Source organism: Chiloscyllium plagiosum, chromosome 20, assembly GCF_004010195.1.
Source record: "Chiloscyllium plagiosum isolate BGI_BamShark_2017 chromosome 20, ASM401019v2, whole genome shotgun sequence".
NCBI lineage: Eukaryota > Metazoa > Chordata > Chondrichthyes > Orectolobiformes > Hemiscylliidae > Chiloscyllium > Chiloscyllium plagiosum.
Genome location: NC_057729.1, coordinates 8,790,367 through 8,802,016, shown reverse-complemented (window position 1 = coordinate 8,802,016; position 11,650 = coordinate 8,790,367). Strand labels below are relative to the sequence as shown.

General features: G+C 37.6%; 1 protein-coding gene across 1 annotated transcript; it reads right to left on the bottom strand.

Moving 5' to 3' along the window:
• Positions 1 to 8,080: 8,080 nt before the first annotated feature.
• Positions 8,081 to 10,756, bottom strand: neurl2 (neuralized E3 ubiquitin protein ligase 2). The gene is made up of 2 exons (XM_043710008.1): positions 9,966 to 10,756; positions 8,081 to 8,825 (listed from the first exon to the last, which is right to left on the bottom strand). The coding sequence occupies exons 1-2, from the start codon at positions 10,645 to 10,647 to the stop codon at positions 8,710 to 8,712; spliced, it is 798 nt and encodes a 265-aa protein (XP_043565943.1). The 5' UTR covers positions 10,648 to 10,756; the 3' UTR covers positions 8,081 to 8,709.
• Between the last annotated feature and the right edge of the window lie 894 nt (positions 10,757 to 11,650).

Sequence of the window (11,650 nt, the reverse complement as noted above, 5' to 3'; positions counted from 1 at the left end):
AAATAGAGGTGGGCACTCTTGTACATTGCCTATGGACCTGTCATAACATCCGTAGATATTGGATTAAAGTAGCAAGTACCCTCACAGAAATTCTAGGAACGGAAATTAAAGTGGACCCTGTATCTCTCCTTTTGGGTTTTTCGAACTTTCCCTCCCTCGACATGTACGGGAAGAGACTATTTTCTATTCTCTCTTTCTGTGCAAGGAAAAATATTTTGGTAAACTGGGTGGCTGAGGGCCCCCTGGACTTTCAAATTGGCACAGATTAATTATGGAATGTATTCCCCTTGACTTCCTTACAAATATGGTGCATCGAAAGACCGAACTATTTTATAAAATATGGCAGCCCTTCTTGAATTACATAAATACAGATATTTCGGCTATCCTAACAAGGGCTTTTATTTAACTGAGATTACGAACCTGGTTGGTCTGGGGCCCCTTAGGAGAGGAATCCCGAACGAATACGGGTTTTGTTTCATTTGATGTTAACACATTCCGAGCAAGTATCTCACTACTCAATTTCTATGTTATCCGTTGTTTTTTCTTGTTTTTTTTTCTCTCTCTCTTATTTGAATAATGTAAGAGACTTAAATATACACTCTGGTTAGTTGTAGGTTAGATTAGTAGTTAGTTGAGTTTTGTTTTTTCTTTCTCGGTATTTTTTATTTTGTTAAATTTTGGCTATTGTATATTTAAGATTTAATTGTATATCAATGTTTGTACTTGAGAGTTTTGTTTATTTTTGTAAACTTGTAAAAATGTTAAATTTCTAATAAAAATATCTATAAAAAAAAGAAGAGATCACAATTAAAAATGAGGGTTGACCATTTAATAGAGAAAAAAAAAGAAGAGATCACAATTAAAAATGAGGGTTGACCATTTAATAGAGAATACGTGTATTTCCTTCCTCAGGAAGAGTTCTGAGCTTTTGGAACTTTCCTAAGAAACCTTATGTATTTTTCAGGCAGAGGTAGGTAGATACCTGTTAGGCATGGAAGTGAAAAGTTATTGGGGATAGGCAGGAATGCAATTTTGAGGTTACAATCAGATGTACCATGATTATATTGAATCTCTAGGGGATGAATAACTTGCTGCTCCTCCTTGCTTATACCTTTTTTTAATCTATTCATGCAATGTGGGCTTCATTGGCTGAATTGACATTAATTGCCTATGCCTAGTTGCCGTTGCAAACATGGTGGTGAGCTGCCTTCCTGACCATTGCAATCCATTTGGTAAGTAGAAAGCATAAGGAACTGTCAGAGAATACAGGAGGATATACATAGACTGGAGAGTTGGGTGGAAAAGTGGCAGATGGCTTTCAATCCAGACAAATGTGAGGTGATGAATTAAGGCAAGTCTAATTCTAGAGCAAATTATACAATGATTGGAAGAGCCTTGGGAAAAGTAAATGGGCAGAGAGATCTGGGAGTGCAGGTCCATTGTACCCTGAAGGTTGCTTCACAGGTGGATAGAATAGTCAAGAAGGCATATAGTGTGCTTGCCTTCATAGGACGGGGTATTGAGTATAAGAGCTGGCAAGTCATGTTAAAATTGTACAAGACATTGGTTCAGCTGCATTTAGAATACTGTGTACAGTTCTGGTCGCCACATTACCAAAAGGATGTGGACGCTTTGGAGAGGGTGCAGGGAAGGTTTATGAGAATGTTGCCTGGTATGGAAGGTGCTAGCTATGAAGAGAGGTTGGGTAGGTTAGGTGTATTTTCACTAGGAAAAAGGAGATTGAGGGGGGACCTGATTGAGATTTACAAAATCATGAAGAGTATAGACAGGGTGGATAGAGACAAGCTTTTTCCCAGAGTGAAGGATTCAATAACGAGAGGTCATGCTTTCAAAGTGAGAGGTGAAAAGTTTAAGGGGGATACACGCGGCAAGTACTTCACACAGAGGGTGGTGGGTGTTTGGAACGCGTTGCCAGCAGAGGTGGTAGAGGCAGGCACGGTAGATTCATTTAAGATGCGTCTGGACAGATGCATGAGTAGGTGGGGAGCAGAGGGTTACAGATGCTTAGGAATTGACCGACAGTTTTAGACAGTATATTTGGATCAGCTCAGGCTTAGAGTGTCGAAGGGCCTGTTCCTGGGCTGTTAAATTTCTTTGTTCTTTGTTGTAGATCCACAGTAAGGGAGGGAGGATTTTGACAATGATAGAATGGTGATATATTTCCATGTAGGGATGGTCAGTGGCTAAGAGAGGTGATGGTGTTCCCATGTATTCATTGCCTCTGTCCTTCTTGCTGTTTCTCCATGCTGATGATGCTTAATCAATAAGAATTCTCTCCTCATGCAGTATAAAATGGTGACCCTGTGTTCAAGTCCGTTTTTTGCGTATGATCTAATGAGTGCAAGATGGTGAACTTCACCTTCTTGTCTCCTTTTAGCATTCCAATTTTAAAATTAGAGGGGTGTCAAAAATTTTCTCCCCTAGAGTTAGTGGAAATTTGTAACTCACTGTGTTACAAAATATTTCAGACAGAAATCCTTGCTACATTTTTTAAAAGTAGTTTGACCAGCAACTGAGTTTTCATAAAAGATGAGGCCATAGCTGGCCATAGCAGTGTGGCTGGTTTGCTGTTTTGCAGCTGACAGTTCTTCTGAGTTATACAGCCAATTTTTATTTTTATTTTAGGATGCTATGACAGTGAAAAGTGCTATTTAAATACAAATAATTTCTTGTATTAAGGCAAAAACCCATGAGCCACAACATTACAAGTTATGAGGCTACAGATTTAAGAAAACTGAAGTGGTCATCAAAGAAGACCTCCAATTATAGAAATGCTTTTTGGCTGTAATTTATTTGTTTGGAACATTTTACATTGATAAAGGTGCTATACAATTGCAAGACCATGTTGTGGAATACTCCCAGTGACGTAAAATGTTTTTTGATAGGAAAATTGATTCTAACAGAGCATATGGTTGACAACTACAGCACATAAAATTGTACCCTAGTGCATTCAAACATGTCATGTGAAAAGATTAACTATCCTCTACAGAAATTCCATACACCAACTGACAAATGTCTATCACTCAAAAGAATGTTCCAATTTGTTTTTGAGCAGTTTTTAAATTTTACCATAGGAAGAAAAGGGAAGAAATCCTCTCCTGAAGATTGTTACAAATTTCCTGAATGTCGCAAATCAGTTTTATCTTTCTGTGAATAACTTTAAGGGTGAAGAAATACATTTGTTTCTTAAATAACTCCAACTCTTTTCCTTGATGAGTGTGAAAATTACTTCAGAAAATTTGAAATATTTGACTATTTATTTTCTATCTCTGAAAGTGATGCTCTACAGAACATTTAGTGGAACATGATATTATTGTATATCAACTGAGTACTTTAGAAAGGTAGGCCTTATAGGAAACAGCCAATTTGTGATGTGAACTTTGAAATATGATCAGATTTACTTCCTGCAAATATAATGGGAAATACTTACATTTTCACTGATCAGCCAATAAACAGAAAAATCTATATCAAAAATGCTTATTTGGTCACTTGAATGTCTGACGTCTATGAAATCATGTAAATCTATTTAAAAGCCTTTATGTTAACTGCCAGGTATTTCCATTTGTCTGATGAAGAGTACATACTTTCTTCTCATTAGATCGCATTATATCTAAACTCAAAGGAATCTTAATATGTATGTAACTGCACTTCTGAATTATGCAATCTGCACAATTTATCAGCACAAAATACTTGTAATTTTGCAACTTGTCTAGTTAGGGTCATCCTAATTGTTAGGAAAAAGTCATAGCCCCTAGTCACAGAACTCTTTTCCCTGGTCACAGAAATGACACACTGGATGAGCCATTGTCAACTGCTTCTGGATTCTTGAAAGCCTCAATGAAAATCCATTTGGTTTGACTACTTCATTCTGAGTTTATAATTCTGATTTGGATTTAACAGTGTCCTGAAAACAGTACCTTTAGCTTTTCTGAAGGTTATAGTTAATTAGTCATTAGACAACTGAAAAGCGTGGTCTTGAGTTCTTGCTAGGGGATAGCGGGTATCAGCCATACCTCATAAGTGTTTGGAAAGTTAACTCCAATGTCTGGCCAATTACTCTTCAATCGCTCAACTGTCATAAAAACAGGTTATTTCTTATGATCATATTGCTGTTTGTGGGAACTTGCTGTGAACAAATTGGCTGTTTCCTACAATACAGCAATGCCTACCTTTCTAAAGTACTCAATTGATATATACAATCATAATGAAATGCACTATATACATGCAGGAGATGGATTTTATATTCCCCCGCTAGACATGTTTCTGGTGGGGGCCAGTTAAATTAGATCAAAGAGCGATAGCCCACCAACTCCTTATCCACATAATATGATAGATAGGTGCACTATTAATTTTAATGTCTGTCTGCCATATTTAAATTAACAAATAAACATCTATTATTGTTAAGCAAATTTATTGACCTGAATAATAGAACTAATGTGGGCAGAAGTGGACAGACATGAACAGTCCGCATGAACAAAGCCAGAAATAAAGTTGTTTCTGGGAATGGCCTGTGCACATTGAAGGTATCACCTTTCCATTCATGCTGCCTGCCTGACAGAACCTGTCACTCAAAGCCCTCTCCCCACATCTGCTTTAGGGCTCGACAATCTCTCACTTTACAAAAACTCTGCAATGCATCTTCTTGAGCAGTCATGATCTTCCTTAGCCTTCTTCCTACATTTTCAGCAGTGCCCGTATTAATCTCTCATGTTACTGAGAGTGATGGAGGTCCCAGCTAAACAGATTGACCAGAAATACTTGAGGTTATTCTTCCTCTGTTACAAAGAATACCAGATTCACTTTTAGTCAATTAATAAAAGTGTGGAAAATACTGATGGACGCCATTGATTGGATAGATATATGAGCTCAAATGGTGGTGCAGTGGTAGTATCCCTATCTCTGAGTTAGGAGACCCAAATTTAAGTCCCATCTGTTCCAGATTCCTGCAATAATATGTCTGATTAGGTTGATTATCTATGAGAATATATGGGGGGCTCTTGTGGTTCACTGGCAATATCCCTATCTCTGAGCCAAGAGGCCTGGGTTCAGGTCCCATCTGCTCCCTGATGAGGGAGGTGTGTCGAAACACATTTGAACAGGTTGAATGGACAAGAACTATGAACACGTACAAAGAGACTCTTAAACATCATGGAATGGACATGGAGAGCGATAAATGCAGCAGTCCCATGCAAAAGGAATCTCAGATGGCTCATAATCTCCCAGGCCATTTGTGCATTTTGTGTCCTTGAGGATACTGTGTTCCTGCATACATGGATTATTTAAACTTGAAAATTATCATTCAATTTTGAGAGGGATGCTGTTTCATTTCTGGTTGCAGTTCAGGGTTGAATTGGGAAATAAGAAAGGGTATGTCAAGGATGGGTATATGAATAGGAAGGGTTATGGGCTGGGTCCTGGCAGGTGGGACTAGATTGAGACTAGATTGGGTTGGATATCTGGTTTGGCATGGATGTTTCCGTGCTGTACATCTCTGTGACTCTATGACTCTACGAGTTCAGCCCCATGCTCCTAATCTTTCAACAAATGATGTGGAGGGATTGAGCAGATTGGAGGATATTGCCATTGGTCTAAGCAGCTGTCAACGGGTCCAAGCATGAGACCAAGAAGAAGATTGTTATACGCCTGCCTGCTCCCTTTGTGTGTTTATGATTGCACCTAGCTGTCCTTAAAGAGATGCAGTGATCTTTGGGTAGTGCAAGGGTTGGGTGCATCATTTCTACTCATCATCATACTCCAATTTAAATTTGCTTTTGGTTTTTGCTACAGTGTTGGTATGTAGACTGTCAAATTTTAGTGTGATTTAATTTGATCTAATTTGGTCTGTAGTTTCATTGATGATTTCAAAAAATAATAAAGAGACATTCACAGAAACAAGGACTGAGTCAGGAGGCATAAACCCAACATATTTCATAATAAATTTATTTACCATAACCATCATCATCATTCACCAGAGATACACACTTTATCCTTTAAAACAACTTGAGTTTCAAAACCTAAGGAGTAAGTACTTGCCTGTCTACCTAATCAAGGTAGCTACTAAAACATAAGGGTACGAACAAGTCATTATATATCAAGTTTCCAAGACGTTTCCATCCAAGTCTAGCAGCTTCCTCATCAGTTACATGATTGTCACAAAATATTACTCAGTATTGAAGAAAGACATTTTCATGAACTCGATCTGGATGAATCTGAGACAGTATTTTATCTTTGAGTTTCAGGTGAGAGTTATAAATTAGATAATGGCATAATCTGTCTATTTTGCTGACCTCCCCAGTAATTGAGTTGATAAAACCTGAGATTCCTTTTTCTGATTCCCAACATACGTTTACTTCCACAGGAGTTTCATTATTACTTGTTTTCCAGTATGGGGTTCACAAGAAAAGCTGTTTTTTCATTGTTGCACTTTAATAGGTCACTTCAATAAAGTGGCATTGGGCTCTCTGGATTCTTTAATAACCTATGGATTATTGAATCTCTTGTCCTTCAAGTTTTCAGTACCAGCATTTGACTAGTGGTTTCTATCTGTGGTTTCTACCATAGTAATAAGATTATTCTAAGTTAAAAATCACACAACACCAGGTTATAGTCCAACAGGTTTAATTGGAAGCACACTAGCTTTCGGAGCGACGCTCCTTCATCAGGTGATAGTGGAGGGCTCGATCGTAACATAGAATTTATAGCAAAAAAGGCTTAACAGACAATCAATTTTGCAATGTATATTTTCAGTGACATCACACTGCAAATTTTTGCTATAAATTCTGTGTTACGATCGAGCCCTCCACAATCACCTGATGAAGGAGCGTCGCTCCGAAAGCTCGTGTGCTTCCAATTAAACCTGTTGGACTATAACCTGGTGTTGTGTGATTTTTAACTTTGTACACCCCAGTCCAACACCGGCATCTCTGAATCAAGATTATTCTAGGTTTCGTAGTTACACAGTAAGCCACAACTGTGAAGAAACTAAGTGATGACTGAGACCGAGAGCTCCAGAATGATAATTTCACCTTTAACTAACAGTTACACATAAAGGGTCATCCATAAGTCACCAATCATGCAGTTAAATTGAAACACATGGAATTAAAATCTGTGAAGCAAGAACAAATTAGCTGTTAGGAATAATAATGAGATGTGGTAATTTTCAGAAAATGAACCCAAATCAAATACTACTCATTAAAGTGTGTGAGGCACTGTAAAAGATGGGAAGGAAATGGAGAGAGAGAGAGAGACTGAAGGTGCATGGAATAAAACACATTTAATTGGTGACATAATTTTTAAAAACAAAGTCGGAGGTCAAGTGAAAATGGATTTTGACATTTTAACTTTGGTGAATAAATAAGCTATTATTTCGAAGTGTTTTTTTATATTCTATTTGTGAGAACACATACAGTTATTCTAAGAGTAGAAGAAGAAACTGATGAAGGAATAAGTAACATGGAAGCTATGATCTTAAGGGAGACTATTAACTTTTAACAAAAGAAACTGAAGTTCTAGTCATACAGTGAAAATTCCCCCACAAGATTTAATGTTTTAAATAAAAGCTTTTACTGCGCAAAAATCTGAAAAGCAAGAACTACTACTTTAGCATTATATTTTGCTATTATTTTAAGCCTGATAATCTCAACAGACCATGTCCTGGTTTGTTTTTATTTCTACCGCAGAATTCCTCAAAATTCTGTAACATTTTGTGGGTCCTTTACTTTTCATGAGTCCCAACCAATGTATGTCACAGCTGTTAGGAACTGATTTTGAATCTCTACTTTTCCAGTCTGGCAGTTAGATTTTCTGAACTCTCTCTCTCCCTCTGTCTGTGACTGTGACTGTCAATCTCTCTTCTACTGGCACATCTCTTCACTGGCCTTGCTCAACCGATTCAACAATTTTAATTTGTCAAGTACTTTCAAATGTGGGTCACCCTCAGAATTCTGCTTCATTACTCCAGCCCAGGAACATCTCTGATTCCTAACAGCTACTGTGCCCCTTGTTCTGGCTCATGGCAGATACAAAGTTGCCTGTCCACAGCATTCCAAGATGACTCTTCGTTTCAAATGAAAAACATGGATAAAACCCACCTGAAAGGGTACTTTGCTGAAATTGATCCCCATGGCAATATCACAGCTGGGCCACTATCCTAGATGGAGATTTAAAGCCCATGATTTTTTATTTTTAAAATAACCTTCTGATTATGATACCCAAATAAATAATTTATCTTTATAGAAATAATACCGCTCATAGTGGATTTACTGATTTCAGAAAGAAAACCCATGTTTACAAGTTACTTTCTGCTCCTTTTATGTGGGTGATCTACTGTAGCATCTACATGACAATACACCACTGGATAACATTACAACTTCAAAACATTTTCCAAGAGTCAAGAAACCAAAGTAGCCATAAAAATCATAGGTGTAAATATATTTTTACCACCATCCCCAGCAACACAACAGAACTTCACTTTGGAATTGTAATTCCCCCAAAGTCTATTCTCCCCAAACCAATTGCAATATTTTATTTTTCTCAAAAACCTTTAATCCAAAGTTAAAAGCTTTAGTTTTGCGTTGAATCATAAAATTAGAGATTTTCCTAACATGGATGCGAATATAAAATGGATTTAATCTCTTCATCATGAGTCAAGATCAAACAATTTTTTCAAACAACACTTATCAACAACAATCATTCATATTTGCAGTAATTCTTTAAAGGGTCAGGTAGATCTAGCCAGTCGATCGCCAGTCTATGCATTATACATTTCTGAACAAGCTGACGACACAGTGTCTGTAGAGATGGAACTGCAGAAATAAAAACAGAAAATAGAAAATGGCATTATTAAGTGATATGTTCTAGAAGTATCAATTCATTTGATATATAACTCTCAGTCAGGAGCTATGTATTTATCTGTATTTCATGAATGTTTGAACCAGACACACTAACAATTGACAAGAGCCACAAATCCAAACAGTGACTTGATTGGAAGACAGTCACTTGATCTTTTATGAAAATTGCTTGTCTCCCTAAAGGGTTGGAAGGGAGAATTTCAATCTGAATTCACACACTTCTTGGCTTTATGTATTGCTATTACAAATTACCTTTGTTTTATTATATCTGTCAGGTTTTGTTCCAGTACAGTGTACACAAGTAGCTATTTCACCATTCAATATGGTGCCAGAGCATAGCAACATTTTGCAGGCTGTCTGCAACAAATCTTATTCTTACATATCTAATAATCATTCTGCTCTTCTAAAGTTTGATTCTAAGTCTATCAAAATAACACTTTTCACTGTATCTCGGTGGATGTAACAATAATCAATCAATCAATTTCTCTAAATTTAAACATAACTGTGCAGTCGTGCTGTGAGCCAATTCAACTCATCTATTAATTCAATTGATAATACAGCAAAACACTGCCAGACCAGTTGTTGATGATGTTATTAATAATTTGATTGATTAAAAAGTACTGCTGTAGCATAGATAAAAAAACTGAAATCTGGAAATATGAAGCGAACAGAATACACTGGAATTATACAGCATGTTCTTTGTATGATATGTTATACATTAATTTTATATTGTAGTTAAAATATTAGAAAACGTGCATTATCAACATAGATTCCGTATTTATATAACAGACATGAAGTGAATGATGAAATAATCAACTACAATGTCTAAAGATTTTGAGTAAACTTTGCTTTAGATTCACTGAATATAGTTTAGATGCTTACATGACTTCACTAAGTTTGGTTTGTAAAATAAGAAGTAGTACTTCTTCAGAATTTCAACAAATCAACCTAGTTTCTATTCCAGTGTGTCTAAGAAGTAAAGATGCAAAATGTTTTATGCATAGTCAGTCAGGAGTGCAGCCAAAACATTAACCATTAAACAATTCTATTTGAAAGATTATATTAATGTAATAAAAATGATTAGATGATACTTACAACCATAGTCCACTTGTATAATCCTCACAGTCTTAGTGGAAGCAAACACATCTACAACAGCGTAGAGAGGCTGGTTAATGGGAATTTCTCTGGCACAGGGACCCATGTCTTCCCCATTGATGACAATGTGCATTTCACCCATATTAGCATGTGTGGTGTACAAGACCCCAACTCTGCTTCCTCTGGCAGTTGCAGGAAGAATATTCGTCTTATACAATTCATCCAAGAGGTGACTGTACCTTCCTGGCCTGCTTCTTCCGACCAACTTGTCCTTGGGGATCCTACATTTTCCAATTTGCAGATAGGCCTCTGTAGAACAGAGTGGCTGTGGAGCAGGATTGGATTCCTGATCATCAGTGGAGACCTTATTGTGATTCCTGGTTATTGCAAAAACCCAACTGCTTCCCAAGTTTACTAAATCAGGAAGAGAATATTCAGGAACTGATTCTAAGTTTTTTGGATTGTGCGCTGTCAAACCAATCCTTACATTCCCACACCACCCTAATTCTTTCTCTGCAATTTCTATAAGGAAAATCTTATCAGGATCTAGAGGCTCTTTACTGAAACAAACCCCATTCCCAAAGCTGTCTGTTCTTGTCGCTTCGGTCTGAGAAGCATTCAGTCTCACGTTGGTTCCATGGATATTGTGGAAGCGTATGTACGAATCTGACACTGCAGCCATTTCTGTGATCCTTATTGCTTCTGCTATTTTTAACCACTGTAGGAATTTGTGATACGTATTGGGTCAGAGGCTGACAGCTGGTATGGAGAAGCTGATGTAACTGAAGCCTACATACTAACCCTGCTCTTTTGCAAGATGTTTCTAAATGAACTACAAAAAGTATACAAAAAAAAGCAAAATGCAACAGGTGCCGGAAATCTGAAACATAAACAGGAAATACTTTAGTCAGGTAGCCTCTTGTGGGGGGGAAACAACGTTCATTGGCAGATATTTCCTAAGCTGTTGCAGCCTTGTCCAGATATAAATGGGGTCCAAAAGTCACAGAAAAGGTTTGGGTCAGGATCCCTATGCAACATACCATCTTATAACTTCTCCCATAGGGGGCTTGTGAATCCATCAGTGACTCCATATGCCTACCAGGAGAGCAGTTTTTAAAAGGCAATGTCTTTTTAATAAGAGACTTACAACCCCCCCTCACCACTACCACCATCACCAAAATGTACTTTATTCATACCACTTATAAAAGCAGATTAAATGATTGTTCAATGTTGACATTAAATAAGATGCAAATCTTAATCCGTTTCTTCCAGTGCTGTTGTTACTCATTACATTTACAAATACAGTAAATAGTTGCACTATTTATTTCAGGTCAAACATAGAGCTGCACGGATTTTATCCAGTTTCTGGACCCTCAATATACAAAGCCTTAGACTATGATCTTTCCCCATTGAGATTCAGTGGCAGCTGCTCCGAGCTTTAGTATGACAGTGTGTTGCTGGAAAAGCACAGCAGGTATGGCAGCATCCGGGGAGCAGGAAAATCGACGTTTTGGGCCGGAGCCTTTCATCAGGAAAGAGGCTGGACACCTCAGGGGTGGAGAGATAAATGGGAGGACACTGGTGTTGGAGAGAAGGTAGCTGAGAGTGTAATAGGTGGATGGAGGTGGGGGTCAAGATGTTAGGTTGGAGAGGAGGGTGGAGCGGATAGGTAGGAAGGAAGATTG